This window comes from Schistocerca serialis, chromosome 6 (assembly GCF_023864345.2).
Source record: "Schistocerca serialis cubense isolate TAMUIC-IGC-003099 chromosome 6, iqSchSeri2.2, whole genome shotgun sequence".
In the NCBI taxonomy this organism is placed as follows: Eukaryota; Metazoa; Arthropoda; class Insecta; order Orthoptera; family Acrididae; genus Schistocerca; species Schistocerca serialis.
In genome coordinates, this window is record NC_064643.1 from 732323121 (window position 1) to 732341869 (window position 18749).

General features: G+C 46.0%; 1 protein-coding gene and 2 non-coding genes across 3 annotated transcripts in view; 1 reads left to right on the plus strand and 2 right to left on the minus strand.

Moving 5' to 3' along the window:
• Window positions 1-264: 264 nt before the first annotated feature.
• The window catches only part of LOC126485054 (uncharacterized), a 46307-nt gene continuing 27822 nt past the window's right edge, over window positions 265-18749 (minus strand). Inside the window, exons 2-3 of the mRNA XM_050108656.1 lie at window positions 16862-17000; window positions 265-519 (exon numbers count right to left, since the gene is read on the minus strand). Coding sequence (XP_049964613.1) covers window positions 265-519; window positions 16862-17000 — 394 coding nt within the window. The remainder of the gene's footprint in view (window positions 520-16861; window positions 17001-18749) is intronic.
• On the minus strand, window positions 15826-15900 carry Trnas-uga (transfer RNA serine (anticodon UGA)). Its single transcript has one exon. It is a non-coding gene; the product is annotated as a tRNA-Ser (tRNA).
• Trnas-uga (transfer RNA serine (anticodon UGA)) lies at window positions 16360-16434 on the plus strand. The gene has a single exon. It is a non-coding gene; the product is annotated as a tRNA-Ser (tRNA).

Here is an 18749-nt window from a genome sequence, read left to right on the forward strand (position 1 = left end):
GCAAGGCATGTGGGTGCCTCTCAAAATGAAGTGTATTCATGTAGGTATAGATGAGCGATAGCCATTTAGTTACGCCGTTATTTGAGCTTTACAAACAACTTCCATTATTGCATTGATTCAGTAAGTCCATTTTGAGGTTGTAAATAATAAGTCATCAGCCTTCACAAAAAATGTATTATTCTCATTTAGCGTGGAGTACTAGGAGGAATAGAGGAACTTAATAACTTATATTCAAATTTCTAAATAAATATCAGGTCTCTTTTTTTACATTCGACGAGTCACACGGAAGCCACGTGAGAACACAAGGTCACAGTTTGTAGTGTTGCAGCCGCGCGGACAAGAAAAACTGAGGCGCCGCTGCTGAGGCAGAGTTTCGCAGGTGGGGTCAGACGTGGACCGCCGCTCCGCCTTGCTGCTGCTGAGGACCGCTCGTGCTGGTGACGTCACCTCTGGCCGCGGGCGTCGCGCTGGCGTCCCCTGACGCCACCGAGTAGCGGGGTGGTGGTTCGTCTGGAAAAACTGCGCACATCCAGAAGCATTAAGTGGGGACCCAAGCGCAGGCGGACGCGGCAGTTCATTGTCTTCCTTACTCAAACATTATTCACCCTTCCAGGGATAAAATACGAATAGGAAAAAGAGTAAACTGCCCTATTAAATTCGAGCACTGGAAGACCTAGGGAGAACCAAGGACCCTGGGGTAAACGACATTCACTCAAAGTTATTGATATAACTGGGAAAGGATACCATGGTAAAACTGCACTGCCAGAAAAAGGTACACCCTTTTAGAGATTTCCAGTTTACTCTAGATTTATTGGTGCAACACTGCAAATGCAGTATATGAAATGATTACATTTACAGGTCAGTAGCACAAGCTCTTCTGAGGTGTAGTGTCGCGGAATATTGTCAAAGTGTCGTTGCCTAATCCGAGAGCCAGAGGCAGTAGGTTAGCCAAGATGTAGGAGGATTGCACATAGATCGGAATGTGTCGTCACGCAGGGGCAATGGCCTGGTTACACACAACAGGCGAGAGAGAATTGCTTAGCACGCGGTTTTGTGTTAGATGGAGACTTTCGTAGAGTGCAAGACAGAGGTATAGCGTCAGCTGTACTTCATTTCACAACTTCACGTTAAGTCTGCCGTAACAACACGTAACTCTGTCGCAACAACAGCTAAGGGGCAAGTACGACAGATGAATCAGCAGTATAAGTGGAACGAATGCGTTCATTACAAATGAGCACGACGTCAGGACGTCGCTCGTGCTTCCTTTAAATACGCCAGCTTTGATAGCAACAGGGCACTCGCAGTTGCAGTTAGATGTGTACTGGGTCGCTGCGTAGCTCTCAGTTCGGTGATCGACATGTTAATCTTTATTAAGGAGATGTTGCAGTAAAGGCAGCCCATCCAGCAGCAGACGTGAGGGCACAGAACCAGCTCTGGTCCTCGACATCTACATCTACATCTACATCTACATTTATACTCCGCAAGCCACCCAACGGTGTGTGGCGGAGGGCACTTTACGTGCCACTGTCATTACCTCCCTTTCCTGTTCCAGTCGCGTATGGTTCGCGGGAAGAACGACTGTCTGAAAGCCTCCGTGCGCGCTCTAATCTCTCTAATTTTACATTCGTGATCTCCTCGGGAGGTATAAGTAGAGGGAAGCAATATATTCGATACCTCATCCAGAAACGCACCCTCTCGAAACCTGGCGAGCAAGCTACACCGCGATGCAGAGCGCCTCTCTTGCAGAGTCTGCCACTTGAGTTTGCTAAACATCTCCGAACCGCTATCACGGTTATCAAATAACCCTGTGACGGAACGCGCCGCTCTTCTTTGGATCTTCTCTATCTCCTCCGTCAACCCGACCTGGTACGGATCCCACATTGATGAGCAATACTCAAGTATAGGTCCAACGAGTGTTCTGTAAGCCACCTCCTTTGTTGATGGACTACATTTTCTAAGGACTCTCCCAATGAATCTCAACCTGGCACCCGCCTTACCAACAATTAATTTTATATGATCATTCCATTGCAAATCGATCCGTACGCATACTCCCAGACATTTTACAGAAGTAACGGCGACCAGTGTTTGTTCCGCTATCATATAATCATACAATAAAGGATCCTTCTTTCTATGTATTCGCAATACATTACATTTGTCTATGTTAAGGGTCAGTTGCCACTCCCTGCACCAAGCGCCTATCCGCTGCAGATCGCCCTGCATTTCGCTGCAATTTTCTAATGCTGCAACTCCTCTGCATACTACAGCATCACCCGCGAAAAGCCGCATAGAACTTCCGACACTATCTACTAGGTCATTTATATATATTGTGAAAAGCAATGGTCCCATAATACTCCCCTGTGGCACGCCAGAGGTTACTTTAACGTCTGTAGACGTCTCTCCATTGATAACAACATGCTGCGTTCTGTTTGCTAAAAACTCTTCAATCCAGCCACACAGCTGGTCTGATATTCCGTAGGCTCTTACTTTGTTTTCCGTAGGCTCTTACTTTGCTCTGCTGCCACTGTCAGTCATCAACCCAGGATTAGCAGACATCGCGGCAGACTCGCTCGCCGCCAATGCTGACCACATCAGTGAGCCGTCGTCGAGATCGTCCGGGACCTGGGCCCTGTGCAACCGGTTGAGCTGACGACGCTGGGGATTGCAGCCCATTCCACCCGTCCACCACGGACGAGCCACCAGGAGGAGCAGGGAAGAAGATTGGGTGGGATAGAGTACACTCCGCACTACAAGATCGCCTCTCGTGCCGACAGCGCCGGGACTCCAACCCGGAGCCTCCTGCGCACAGCGGCTTGCTGTCACAGCCGAGCTGGCCGGCCAGCCTGGCGCCACCAGCCACGCGTGGCCGAAGTACGAAGTAAGGACATTCCTTTGCTACGTCACAGCACGCGGCGCTGCGCTAGCAAGACTGTGTGGCCCGGAGCTGGTGTCATCGCTACGAGTCAGCGAGGACTTGGGAAGGTCGTTGATATCACCAAGCCACATTGTACTCGGCAGGAATAAAGGTGTTATGAATTAATAATGTTTCTTTGGCGTTTGTGACGCGTCCACAGTCATTTACTAGCATCCTGACAACTGGAGAGGTCACTGCTCGGCCTCCAGTCCAGGTCACTGCTCGGCCATCCAGTCCACCGTAGGCGACCGGGGCCACCGGGGCGCCTACAGAGGTACCAGGCTTCGACCCATGTTGAAACACCCATATTAGTACGCGGTGTAGCCTCTGTGGGCAGCAATGAAGGCACTGAATCTGGCAACCAGTCGATCGTAAAAATGGCGAATACTGCCCTTGGATGTTATGCCTCACCTGCTGGACCTGTTCACATAGCTCTGTAAGAGATGTCGGTTGACAAGTCGCACAAATCACGTCTCGTCCCATTATACCCCACACTGGAGACAAGTATGGAGATCGTGCTGGAGAGGGAAGTTGCTGCCGCCCATCTTATAGAGCACATTGAGCTTCATGGTCAGTCCGTGGGTGTGCATTATCCCGTTGGAACAACACATTACCTTCCTGTTGCAATAATGGCAAAAGAACGGGTCTAATGCTATTGTACATGCAGAGAGCGCTAGTTAGCATCTCATGAAGAAATACCAAACGTGAACGAGAGTTGTAGTGTATCGGATACTGCCCAGGGTGAAGCCATTGTGTCTTGGACGATTGCACATTGTGAGACAGTGCTCGCTCCCCAGGTCCACGCCGTACACACAGTCGACCATCACTTGCCTGCAGGCAGAATCTTCTCTCATTGCTGAAGAGCAAAGTGCGCGGTCCCATCTTCCAAGTGATCCTCTGATGGCACCAGTCAAGCTGTGTACGTCAGTACTGTGGTGTGAGTGGAAGACTGGCTAGAGATGTGCATGCCTGTACTCCCACTGCTAATTACCAGTTCGCAACAGGTCGTGTCGACACGTCTGGACTCAAAAGCGCTCCTATCTGCACTGTGGTAGCTGTACCATCTTCCGCTGCTGTCCTTACAATGGGACGACCCTGGAGAGCGTATGTGCTGCGTGAACATGCAGAGAGTCGTTTACAGATGTAAGAATAATCACGTGACCACTGATAGCAGCATCATTCCACAAATGACACACGGAGTGCGTCCAACTTGTGTGTCAGCTCTCCCAAAGGATCATCTCGTCACTTGGAAGGCCAAAATTTGACCCCTTTCACACTCATTCGTTTGTTTGAAAGAATCAAAACTGCGTCTCCGTGCCGTGTCTACTGGTTTCAGTGTATGCACCACACTGAGCCCTCTGGCTGGAGAACGTTCCCAATTAACCAGTTGACTCAGTTGACGCTCTGATTGCTATGCCACTGCACTGTCTGTTGATGGACGACCCTGAAACAGTGACAATACATCTAATACCCCACAGGAGGCACACGCCGTCATCGGGTGAAAATCCCCGTCCTCTTTTCAGGTGTGCTGTTTTATTTTCTGGCAGTGTATTCCATGCAGTACGAAACATATATTAGACAGTCAAAATATACTCAGACTTCAAGAAGAAGATGTACCAGATCCCAAGAATACAGTAACAATAACAACAGAGATGTACAATATATTCAGACTAAATAATAATAATAATAATAATGAAATGATATGATCGTACGGCATTGTAGCGACGGACGTAATAATAATAATAATGAATACAAATTATACTGGAACAGAACCATTATAACAGATAAAACAACACCACATAACAAACCTGACATCATACTTACCAATAAAAAGAAGAAATTAACACAACTAATCGAAATATCCATACCCAATACAACAAATATACAGAAGGTAACAGAAAAAAAATTGAAAAATACATCCAACTGGCTGAGGAAGTCAAGGACATGTGGCATCAGGATAAAGTTGACATTATACAAATTATACTATCAACTACAGGAGTCATACCACACAATATCCACCAGTACATCAACGCAATACAGCTACATCCAAACGTATATACGTTGTTGTTGTTGTGGTCTTCAGTCCTCAGACTGGTTTGATGCAGCTCTCCATGCTACTCTATCCTGTGCAAGCTTCTTCATCTCCCAGTACCTACTGCAACCTACATCCTTCTGAATCTGCTTAGTGTATTCATCTCTTGGTCTCCACCTACGATTTTTACCCTCCACGCTGCCCTCCAATACTAAATTGGTGATCCCTTGATGCCTCAGAACATGTCCTACCAACCGATCCCTTCTTCTGGTCAAGTTGTGGCATAAACTCCTCTTCTCCCCAATCCTATTCAGTACCTCCTCATTAGTTATGTGATCTACCCATCTAATCAAACGTATATATACAACTACAGAAATCTGCAATTAGTGATACATGTTCAATTACCCGAAAGTTCCTAAATGCAATGTAACATATACCGTACAGTTAAACGGAAGTCACGCTTGATCAAGGTCCGCGTCACCTTCCATTTTTAACCAGACATAACGTCTGAGAAAGGAAAGAATAATAATAATAATATAACAACAAAAGAAAAAAGAAACACACACACAGGAAAAAGAAACACACACACACACACACACACACACACAAAGAATACGAAACTACATACAAACACTACAACATAAACAAAACACGAACAATAAACACAGAGCGACAGTTGTCATATAGTTAACAAAGTAAATCAAAACGCAGTAATTAGTGAAAGTGACGTGTTAAGACGAAATGTGTTTGTAAAGCTCCGAAAATTGAACATCGTGAGCAAGCAAACCATCTAAGCACAACTCTATTACTGCAAATATGCATTAATAACATCACAAATCCTAAGAAGAAACAAATACTACTTTAGTATGATGAAACTCGTGCTACAAAAGTCGTTTCTCACGAAACAACAAAAGAATAACAAAAATATCTAATGTGCTAACAAATGCGTAACTGCTATTGTGTATGCATATATTATATACAAAATTAAACTACATTAAAGGGCACTGAAGATGCTTCACAAACAGAAAGGAGCGAAATGCGTGTGGCAAAATAAAAACAGCCTTTCACTTAGTTGCATTAGACGAAACGCATCCCAAGAATTCAGTAATTCGAGTTTCAAAGAAGGCAGGTGCTGACAGTTGTAAATATTATGGAACCCATAAGCTCAATGAGTCATAACTTCAAAATTGAGAGACTGGTTATTGGGGTGTGGCGATGTGTGGAAGTGAAATGTGGACAATAATCAGTTGATACAAGATGAGAATGGAAGAAGAATGTCAATGACTTGATGACTGATGAAGAGTACTGAATCCATCTGGGCACAGCATAATGAAACGAAATGTTTACTTGATAGGAAACATCAAGTCAATTCGAGTGCGGCATTCGCAGCGTTCTGTCCCGGCGCGGTTTCAGCTGAGGAACTGTTTAGTCTATAGTTTGTTTCCTCCCCTTCTCTTCCTCTCTCTTGCAGGTGCTTTTTATAATAATTTCTCTCGTCCCATTTGTTCACACGGTCCAGCTTCATTTCTGCGGTTTAATCCATAAGTATCGCTTTGTGCGAAATTTCCCAAATTTTAAAGAAATCCGGGGATAGGGCTTTCAACGTGAGTTGACCACTATAATGTATGTATTCTGTCCCGCAGACACTTTTCATTACTCTGGTGTGGTCTTAGCGTTAGTGCTCACGGTCTCTTTCTCCTCTTTATTCATATCTTCATCACATGATGTAATTTAAATTACGAAACTAGTCGTGGCTTTAATGAAGGATTAACAGGATTAATAACAGGTGCAGCGGTTTTTATGCAACATGCAAAACATGTGGATGCCCGTCCAATAAACTGTTATGTTGTTTTATCATCTTTCTACACCTCATCATCAGTAATGACGGATGACGCTAACTACTTTTGCATTTCGCACAGTAGTAGGGCCGTCTTTTCTTTAAATATTCTGTACCATTTTCCGCCCATTAAAAATTCATAGCACTTCCTGCACACACACACGGCGGCGGAAGCTCCAACGGCCACATTTCAAAATTCTTCTTATTTTAAAAACACGCCTCGTAGGTTTAAATATATAAAACTACAACCAGTCACTTTTTTTGAACAGTTATTCCATGAAATGGCTACGAAGTCTTTCGCGACATATTTCTTGAATAAAAGTCTCTCGGTGTACATGCCGCGTCAATTCAGGATAAAACTCCAAGCTTTCCACCACTACCTCAACGGTCGTCGTCAGGGCTAAAACTATCTGTCGTAAACTGGCGAGGCTCCCATTTTTATATGCAAAGGTCGGCTTCTAATTGACTGGAATACGTCATAGTAACAGCGATATGGCGCGTAGTGAAGTGGTGCTCTCTACCTCCATAGATGTAGTTTCTGTCCCGCGCTGCTTGAAACTCCATCCCTTGAATCAGGAGGTAAAGTGCGGGAAGTTTTCCTCTGCGATTTTTCTTTACCCAGTGTACCCTTCCAGGTGTTGCTAAGTGCATAACCGTTGTCTCTGTTAAAGTTATTATCGTTAAGTCAAATTTCGACTGCTTCATTCCATGAAATGGTTTTCGAATCTTTTTAGGCTCATCTTCAGATGGTGTACAGGAGGTTACATAGCAATTTCAGATCATGATGTTGGGTTCTGACTCTGTGGCAATAAGATGGTGAGTCGTGTGTGGTTCTTGTTCCCGCCAGCATGTACACTCCTGGAAATGGAAAAAAGAACACATTGACACCGGTGTGTCAGACCCACCATACTTGCTCCGGACACTGCGAGAGGGCTGTACAAGCAATGATCACACGCACGGCACAGCGGACACACCAGGAACCGCGGTGTTGGCCGTCGAATGGCGCTAGCTGCGCAGCATTTGTGCACGGCCGCCGTCAGTGTCAGCCAGTTTGCCGTGGCATACGGAGCTCCATCGCAGTCTTTAACACTGGTAGCATGCCGCGACAGCGTGGACGTGAACCGTATGTGCAGCTGACGGACTTTGAGCGAGGGCGTATAGTGGCCATGCGGGAGGCCGGGTGGACGTACCGCCGAATTGCTCAACACGTGGGGCGTGAGGTCTCCACAGTACATCGATGTTGTCGCCAGTGGTCGGCGGAAGGTGCACGTGCCCGTCGACCTGGGACCGGACCGCAGCGACGCACGGATGCACGCCAAGACCGTAGGATCCTACGCAGTGCCGTAGGGGACCGAACCGCCACTTCCCAGCAAATTAGGGACACTGTTGCTCCTGGGGTATCGGCGAGGACCATTCGCAACCGTCTCCATGAAGCTGGGCTACAGTCCCGCACACCGTTAGGCCGTCTTCCGCTCACGCCCCAACATCGTGCAGCCCGCCTCCAGTGGTGTCGCGACAGGCGTGAATGGATGGACGAATGGAGACGTGTCGTCTTCAGCGATGAGAGTCGCTTCTGCCTTGGTGCCAATGATGGTCGTATGCGTGTTTGGCGCCGTGCAGGTGAGCGCCACAATCAGGACTGCATACGACCGAGGCACACAGGGCCAACACCCGGCATCATGGTGTGGGGAGCGATCTCCTACACTGGCCGTACACCACTGGTGATCGTCGAGGGGACACTGAATAGTGCACGGTACATCCAAACCGTCATCGAACCCATCGTTCTACCATTCCTAGACCGGCAAGGGAACTTGCTGTTCCAACAGGACAATGCACGTCCGCATGTATCCCGTGCCACCCAACGTGCTCTAGAAGGTGTAAGTCAACTACCCTGGCCAGCAAGATCTCCGGATCTGTCCCCCATTGAGCATGTTTGGGACTGGATGAAGCGTCGTCTCACGCGGTCTGCACGTCCAGCACGAACGCTGGTCCAACTGAGGCGCCAGGTGGAAATGGCATGGCAAGCCGTTCCACAGGACTACATCCAGCATCTCTACGATCGTCTCCATGGGAGAATAGCAGCCTGCATTGCTGCGAAAGGTGGATATACACTGTACTAGTGCCGACATTGTGCATGCTCTGTTGCCTGTGTCTATGTGCCTGTGGTTCTGTCAGTGTGATCATGTGATGTATCTGACCCCAGGAATGTGTCAATAAAGTTTCCCCTTCCTGGGACAATGAATTCACGGTGTTCTTATTTCAATTTCCAGGAGTGTATTTTACACCGTGTTTTTAACGTACTTCCATTTCACTACGTTAATTAAAATTACTACTGTCACTGAGTTGCTGCTTTGCCTGACTGTGATCGGCGCTAGCAGCGCGTATCGATATATGCCCTCTCGTAGTATCTTTGCTCGACTGTTATTATTTCCAGGTCGTTATTTGTGTAAGGGGGGTTCGGGTCACGAGTGGGGGCTGCCAGTCAGTTGGAAAGCGTGTGGAGCGCAGTCCGGACCTGCCAGTCGGGGAGTTGCAATGCTGCACTAGTGCAGTCGGGTTGGAGCAGTGAGGTCTGCGTCGACATGGCTCGTCCGACCATTGCCGCCACCCATCACTTGAGCCGGGCCGCGGTCTTGGTGGATCGTCGGTCGGTCGTCCTACCGGACGACGCGGTTTGGCTCGCCGATCGTTCATGACTCGGCTGTGTGTGCATCGACACTCGATTTGTCTTCGTGTGTGCTTAGTTACTGTTGGGTATCGATCAGGTCTTCGTGCAAGTGTTTGTCAGCTTGTGTGTGTAGTTGCCGTTATTTCCACTGACGACTATTTTAGATGTTGTGGGCATTCTGAGAGGAGTCGGTCGGATGCTGCGGACCAGGGAAGTTATCTCTGCGCGGTGCAGTCAGCTGGGTTCACTGGCGGTCCCTGTGAAGCGTCGGAGCATGTGTGGATCTGTCCCATCGCTATGAGATTCGTCGTTCACCGACCCAGGACGTCAAAGTTGGGTATGCTTTCAAGTACCCAAACCACGTCCATTCATGTTGTGTGGTTCGTTTCGGTGGTTCGCTGTTGGGGAGGTTTTCCTGCGTATCGCTAAAGTTTAGCCGCCATGCGGTGAAATTAACTATATTGGTTGACTACAACTCAAGTGCACCAGCGGAATTTTCTGCCTTGTGGCCGTTAGTGTTTTGGTTACCTGCCCTGGCCACTAATGTAATTTCAGGTAGTGTCCTTTCCTCATCTGTTGTCACTGTCCAACACAGTGTGTAGATTTGGCAGCTTATTACATATACATTTTTGAAAGTGGATAATCACGCCCATAACATTTTGTGTTCGAATTCTCATGTACCGATTGGTGGCAAACAAGCCGTTTGTCGGTCGGTCCGTGGCTGTCCCTTTGTTGGGTTCCGACGGATCAAGTGTAATTGGGCTCACCACGTGTCTCACCTAAGTGAACGAGGTCAGACCAACCCCCTGGAGGCTTGTGAGTGCTGTTGTCTCTACTATCTTTCTCACCAGTATTTAAATGTCTGTTTATAATCTATCATAACCAATGATAAAAGAAAAATTCTTTGTTTTACTCTGTTTTATGTAAGTAAGTTTGAATTCCGGCAAGTGGATATTTGCTGAAAGGTTATTGCCGTTGTGTTGTCTTTTCTTTTAGTCCGGTTTCAGTTACTTAAAATTTATGGGTTATGGTTATATTTTTTTAAAAATTTTGGAACCTTATTCTAAAAATCACCTTTCAAGCTTAAACATTGGGCCTTTGAAAGGTTATGGTAATTTATTTCAAAATTTTGAAAATTTTATTGTGGCCTTTCAACCACTTGTATTGCATCTTGTTTATGTTTGTCTATTCAATCTTGCCTTGAGGCTTTTAGCCTAGCTGTGATTTTTATTTTATTTGTAACTGCAACTGCCTGTTTTCAGTCACTTGAAATTTACCATGTTGATTTTTAAGATTTCTTGTTTGGAGGCCTTCAGCCGTGAAAGATTTCGAGTTTGGAATTCGTAAGTGTAAAAGTTCGGCTATGTGCCACTTTGGTTGTAGATGTGTTATTAAATTACAATAAATTACAATTTTAAGGTGAAACTGACCCCAACCTTATTTGGCCCTTTCCACAATCCTAATAACTTGTGCCCAGCGGGTTTAGCAGGCGTATCAGATGGAACATGCTTTAATATGTCGTCATGAGTTTGTTTATATGTCGATTTGGATCCAAAGTTTAGTTTTGTACTTACTGCGACGGTATGGGCGGCTTCTGTTGTTAATATCCATCTTTCTGCTTGCATCGTGATGGACAGCTGGTATTACATCACTCACTTTTACGGAATGTGTATTCACATACACTGGAATAACGAAACTTTTCCAGAATCGAGTGCGTGCTATCCAACTGTTACTCGTTGGAAAGATCTTCACACAAAGGTATGACGTAGGCCTACTTTACTCAGAGATATTATTTATTTCTCTTTACAAATATTAAAGTCGATGTATGGGCAAATACTTTAATCAGAACTGGCGTTAACATGAATGCCCAAAATAAAAGAAATAAATAAATTACTGCAAGAAAAATTCCAAATGATCTGGCGTGTTATTTCTTTTCTTATGTTATCATATAAGACAGTCACTTTATGAGCAAGTACTTTACTCGTGACTAGCATTAACATGAATGCCCTGGAATATCCATACAGCCGGCAGATGTGGCCGAGGGTTTCTAGGCGCTTCAGTCTGCGACCGCTACGGTCCCAGGTTCGAATCCTGCCTCGGGCTTGGATGTGTGTCATGTCATTAGGTTAGTTTGGATTAAGTAGTTCTAAGTTCTAGGGGACTGATGACCTCAGAAGTTAAGTCCCATAGTGCTCAGAGCCATTTGAATATCCAAACCTATTCTGTAAAAGAGAGTGACGTGTTACCAGCTGTCCATCACAATGTAAGCAAACAGATGCGTATTAACAACGAAAGCCGCACATACTGTCGGAGTAAGTACAAAACTAAACTCCTGAGCCAAATTGACATATAAAAAAATACTCATGGCGGTGCATTAAAGCACGTTTCATCTTCTTGTCACAGAGCCAGCATTATACTCTGAAATAGCTATATAACCTCCTGTTCACCATCTGAAGATAAGCTTGAAAAGGTTATGAGCCCGAAAAAGTTCCTAAACCGGTTCATGGAAAAAATTGTTGTTGTTGTGGTCTTCAGTCCTGAGACTGGTTTGGTGCAGCTCTCCGTGGTACTCTATCCTGTGCAAGCTTCTTCATCTCCCAGTACTTACTGCAACCTACATCCTTCTGAATCTGCTTAGTGTATTCGTCTCTTGGTCTCCCTCTACGATTTTTACACTCCACGCTGCCCTCCAATGCTAAATTTGTGACCCCTTGATGCCTCAGAACAGGTCCTACCAACCGGTCCCTCCTTCTTGTCAAGTTGTGCCACAAACTCCTCCCCAATTCTGTTCAATACCTCCTCATTAGTTATGTGATCTACCCATCTAATCTTCAGCATTCTTCTGTAGCACCACATTTCGAAAGCTTCTATTGTCCAAACTATTCATCATCCATGTTTCACTTCCATACATGGCTACACTCCATACAAATACTTTCAGAAAAAGACTTCCTGACACTTAAATCTATACTCGATGTTAATAAATTTCTCTTCTACAGTAACGCTTTCCTTGCCATTGCCAGTCTACATTTTATATCCTCTCTACTTCGACCATCATCAGTTATTTTGCTTCCCAAATAGCAAAACTCCTTTACTACTTTAAGTGTCTCATTTCCTAATCTAATTCCCTCACCGTCACCCGACTTAATTCGAAAACATTCCATTATCCTCGTTTTGCTTTTGTTGATGTTCATCTTAATACTCCTTTTTAAGACACTGTCCATTCCGTTCAACTGCTGTTCCAAGTCCTGTGCTGTCTCTGACAGAGTTACAATGTCATCGGCGAACCTCAAAGTTTTTATTTCTTCTCCATAGATTTTAATACCTACTCCAAATTTTTCTTTTGCTTCCTTTACTGCTTGCTCAATATACAGACTGAATAACGTCGGGGAGAAGCTACAACCCTAACTCACTCCCTTCCCAACCACTGCTTCCCTTTCATGCCCCTCGACTCTTATAACTGCCGTCTGGTTTCTGTACAAATTGTAAATAGCCTTTCGCTCCCTGTATTTCACTGCTGCCACCTTTAGAATTTGAAAGAGAGTATTCCAGTCAACATTGACAAATTTTTCTCTAAGTCTACAAATGCTAGAAACGTAGGTTTGACTTTCCTTAATCTATTTTCTAAGATGAGTCGTAAAGTCAGTATTGCCTCACGTGTTCCAACATTTGTACGGAATCCAAACTGATCTTCTGCGAGGTCGGCTTCTACCAGTTTTTCCATTCGTCTGTAAAGAATTCGCGTCAGTATTTTACAGCAGTGACTTATTAAACTGGTAGTTCGGTAATTTTCACATCTGTCAGCACCTGCCATCTTTGGGATTGGAATTGTTATATTCTTCTTCAAGTCTGAGGGTATTTCGCCTTCTGATACGTCATGCTCACCAGATGGTAGGGTTTTGTCAGGACTGGCTCTCCCAAGGCCGTCAGTAGTTCTAATGGAATGTTATCTATTCCCGGGACCTGGTTTCGACTCAGGTCTTTTAGTGCTCTATCAAACTCTTCACGCAGTATCGTATCTCCCATTTCATCGTCATCTACATCCTCTTCCATTTCCATAATATTGTCCACAAATACATCGCCCTTGTATAGACCCTCTATATACTCCTTCAACGTTTCTGCTTTTCCTTCTTTGCTTAGAACTGGGTTTCCATCTGAGCTCTTGATATTCATACAAGTCGTTCTCTTTTGTCCAAAGGTCTCTTTAATTGTCCTGTAGGCAGTATCTACCTATCTTACCCCTAGCGAGAGAAGCCTCTACATCCTCACATTTGTCCTCTCGCCATCCTTGCTTAGCCATTTTGCACTTCCCGTCGATCTCATTTTTGAGACGTTTGCATTCCTTCTTGCCTCCTTCATTTACTGCATTTTTATATTTTCTCCTGTCATCAATTAATTCAATATTTCTTCTGTTACCCAAGGAGTTCTACTAGCTCTCGTCTCTTTACCTACCTGATCCTCTGCTGCCTTCACTACTTCATCCCTCAAAGCTACCCATTCTTCTTCTACTGTATTTCTTTCCCCCATTCCTATCAATTGTTCTCTTATGCTCTCCCTGAAAATCTGTACAACCTCTGGTTTAGTCAGTTTATCCAGGTCCCATCTCCTTAATTTCCCACCTTTTTGCAGTTTCTTCAGTTTTAATCTATAGTTCATAAACAATAGATCGTGGTCAGAGTCCACATCTGCCCCTGGAAATGTCTTACAATTTAAAACCTGGTTTCTAAATCTCTGTCTTACCATTATATAATCTATCTGAAATCTGTCAGTATCTCCAGGCTTCTTCCATGTATACAGCCTTCTTTTATGATTCTTGAACCAAGTGTTAGGTATGATTAAGTTGTGATCTGTGCAAAATTCTTCCAGGCGGCTTCGTCTTTCATTTCTTAGTCCCATTCCATATTCACCTACTACGTTTCCTTCTCTGCCTTTTCCTACTCTCGGATTCCAGTCACCAATGACTATTAAATTTTCGTCTCCCTTCAGTACCTGAATAATTTCTTTTATCTCATCATACATTTCATCAATTTCTTCGCCACCTGCAGAGCTAGTGGACATATAAACGTGTACTACTGTAGTAGGCGCGGGGTTTCCTGTCTATCGTGGCCATAATAATGCGTTCACTATGCTGTTTGTAGTAGGTTACCCGCACTCCTATTTTTTAATTCATTATTAAACCTACTCCTGCATTACCCCTATTTGATTTTGTATTTATAACCGTGTATTCACCTGACCAAAAGTCTTGTTCCTCATGCCACCGAACTTCACTAATTCCAACTATATCTAACTTCAACCTATCCATTTCCATTTTTAAATTTTCTAACGTACCTGCCCGATTAAGGGATCAGACATTCCACTCTCCGATCCGTAGAACGCGAGTTTTCTTTCTCCTGAGAACGACGTCCTCTTGAGTAGTCCCCGCCCGCAGATCCTAATGGGGGACTATTTTACCTCCGGAATATTTTACTCAAGAGGACGCCATCATCATTTAACCATACAGTAAAGCTGCATGCCCTGGGGAAGAATTTCGGCTGTAGTTTCCCCTTGCTTTCAGCCGTTCGCAGTACCAGCACACCAAGACCGTTTTGGTTAGTGTTACAAGGACAGATCAGTCAATCATCCAGACTGTTGCCCCTGCAACTACTGAAAAGGCTGCTGCCCCTCTTCAGGAACCACACGTTTGTCTGGCCTCTCAACAGATACCCCTCCGTTATGGTTGCACCTACGGTACGGCCATCTGTATCGCTGAGGCACGCAAGCCTCCCCACCAACGGCAAGGTGTATGGTTCATGGGGAGATTTCTATTCTTATCATTAAACAAAGTCACTTTATGGGCAAGTACTTTACTCATGACTAGCATTAACATGAATGCGCTGACATGAATGCGCTGGAATATTTATACAGCCGGCCGACGTGGTCGAGCGGTTCTAGGCGCTTCAGTCTGGAACCGCGCGACCGCTATGGTCGCTGGTTCGAATCCTGCCTCGGTCATCGACGTGTGTCATGTACTTAGGTTAGTTAGGTTTATGTAGTTCTAAGTTCTAGGGGACTTATGACTTCAGATGTTAAGTCCCATAGCGCTGACGGTCATTTGAGTATTTGAATATCCATACCTGTTCTGTAAAAGAGAGTGATGTGTTACCAGCTGTCCATCACAATGGAAGCAGAGAGATGCATATTACAACAAAAGCCATACATACTGTCGGAGTAAGTACAAAACTAAACTCTTGATCCAAGTAAACATATAAAAAAATACTCATGGCGGTGCATTAAAGCACGTTTCATTTTCTTGTCACAGAGCCAGCATTATGCCAGAAAGAGATTTTCACTCTGCAGCGGAGTGTGTGCTGATATGAAACTTCCTAGCGGATTAAAACTGTGTGCCGGGCCGAGACTCGAACTCGGGACCTTTGCCTTTCAAGGGCAAGTGCTCTACCAACTGAGCTACCCAAGCACGACTCACTCCCCGTCCTGACAGCTTTACTTCTGCCAGTACCTCATCTCCTACCTTCCAAACTTTACAGAAGCTCTCCTGCGAACCTAGCAGAACAAGCACTCCTGAAAGAAAGGATATTGCGGAGACATGGCTTAGCCACAGCCTGGGGGATGTTTCCAGAAAGAGATTTTCACTCTGCAGCGAAGTGTGTGCTGATATGAAACTTCCTAGCAGATTGAAACTGTAAGCCGGACCGAGACTCGAACTCGGGACCTTTGCCCTTGGCGGGCAAGCGCTCTACCAACTGAGCTACCCAAGCACGACTCACACCTCGTCCTCACAGCTTTACTTCTGCCATGTCTCCGCAATATCCTTTCTTTCAGGAGTGGTAGTTCTGCAGGAGAACTTCTGTGACGTTTGGAAGGTAGGAGACGAGGTACTGGCAGAAGTAAAGCTGTGAGGACGTGTCGTGTGTCGTGCTTGGATAGCTCAGTTGGTAGAGCACTTGCCCTTGAAAGGCAAATGTCCCGAGTTCGAGTCTCGGTCCGGCGCACAGTTTTAATCTGCCAGGAAGTTTCAGCCAGCAGTATGCTCTGAAATAGCTATATAACCTCCTGTTCACCATCTGAAGATAAGTCCGAAAAGGTTATGAGCTCGAAAAAGTTTCTAAAGCGGTTAACGGAAAAAAAACTATTTCAAAAAGTGACTGGTTGCAGTTTCACGTATTTACGTTGAATAAACAGTCACGGGTTCTTAAACATCCGTAATGGATAAGCTTAATCTTTAACGCCTCGTAGATGCTAATGGGCCTACCATACTGTTTACTGTTTTTGTTTTATGATGTATCGTGTGGCAAGGATGACGGTACGGTGTACTGAACACAGAGTACCACTGAAGGAAAGCCAAACAAATGCCGCGCGATGTGGCTGGCAAGCGGCGGCTGCGCGCTGCACGCTGGGACGGCTCGCTCGCGCGCTCACCTGGGGGCGGCGCCGCCGTGGCCTCCTGGTAGGACGGGGGCGGCGGCAGCGCCTGCCCGCCCCACAGGTCCGGGGGCAGCCGCGGCGGGCGGCCGGCCACGAAGGGCCGCAGAGGCCGCTCCCCGGGCCGGCCGCGCGGCTGCCGCTCGTAGTCCCGCGAGATCATCGCCACCACGATGTACGCTGCAACAGACACACGTCGAGGGCTGCACTAGTGGGCGTCTGCAAGTTTGTCAACAAAAAGTAATAAATGAGGCGCCAGGCTGCAAGATACACTACTGGCCATTAAAATTGCTACACCACGAAGATGAAGTGCTACAGACGCGAAATTTCACCGACGGGAAGAAGATGCCGTGATATGCAATTGATTAGCTTCTCAGAGCATTTACACAAGGTTGGCGCCGGTGGCGACACCTACAGCGTGCTGACATGAGGAAAGTTTCCAACCGATTTCTCGTACATAAACAGCAGTTGGCCGGCGTTGCCTGGTGAAACGTTGTTGTGATGCCTCGTGTAAGGAGGAGTAATGCGTACCACCACGTTTCCGACTTTGATAAAGGTCGGACTGTAGCCTATCGCGATTGCGGTTTATCGTATCGCGACATTGTTGCTCGCGTTGGTCGAGATCCAATGACTGTTAGCAGAATATGGAATCGGTGGGTTCAGGAGGGTAATACGGAACACCGTGCTGGATCCCAACGGCCTCGTATCACCAGCAGTCGAGATGACAGGCATCTTATCCGCATGGCTGTAAAAAATCTTGCAGCCACGTCTCGATCCTTGAGTCAACAGATGGGGACGTTTGAAAGACAACAACCAGTTCGACGACGTTTGCAGCAGCATGGACTGTCAGCACGGAGACCATGGCTGCGGTTACCCTTGACGCTGCATCACAGACAGGAGCGCCTGCGATGGTGTACTCAACGACGAACCTGGGTGTACGAATGGCAAAACGTCCTTTTTTCGGATGAATCCAGGTTCTGTTTACATCATGATGTTTGGAGACATTGCGGTGAACGCACATTGGAAGCGTGTATTCGTCATCACCATACTGGCGTATCACCCGGCGTGATGGTATGGGGTGGCATTGGTTACACGTCTCGGCCACCTCTAGTTCGCATTGACGGCACTTTGAACAGTGGACGTTACATTTCAGATGTGTTACGACCCGTGGCTGTACCCTTCATTCAATCCCTGCGAAACCCCACATTTCATCAGGATAATGCACGACCGTATGTTGCAGGTCCTGTACGGGCCTTTCTGGACACAGAAAATGTTCGACTGCTGCCCTGGCCAGCACATTCTCCAGATCTCTCACCAATTGAAAACGTCTGGTCAATGGTGGCCGCGCAAAAGGCTCGTCACAATACGCCAGTGACTACTCTCGATGAACTGTGGTATCGTGTTGAAGTTGCATGGGCAGCTGGACCTGTAGACGTCATCGGAGCTCTGTTTTAATCAATGCCCAGGCGTATGAAGGCCGTTATTACGGCCAGAGGTGGTTGTTCTGGGTAGTGATTTCTCAGGATATATGCACCTAAATTGCGTGAAAATGAAATCACATGTCAATTCTAGTATAATAAATGTGTCCTGTGGATACCCGCTTATCATCTGCATTTCTTCTTGGTGTGGCAATTTTAATGGCCGGTAGTTCAAAATATGTAAACGGCGAACTTGCTCCATGGATCATGATGCACGGTCCCGGCTACAGTTCGCTTATCCGACATCTTCCAGTGTCGACGCAAACCTGACATTAGGTATTTACTACAAATTTTAGCTGGTCCTGGCCTCGTGTTGCTCTGGCACAATCGGGTTAAACTAAAAAAAAAAGCACAAAGGTTTAAACATGGCTGCTTGGTTCAGTGACCGTTTATAAATTCAAATTGAA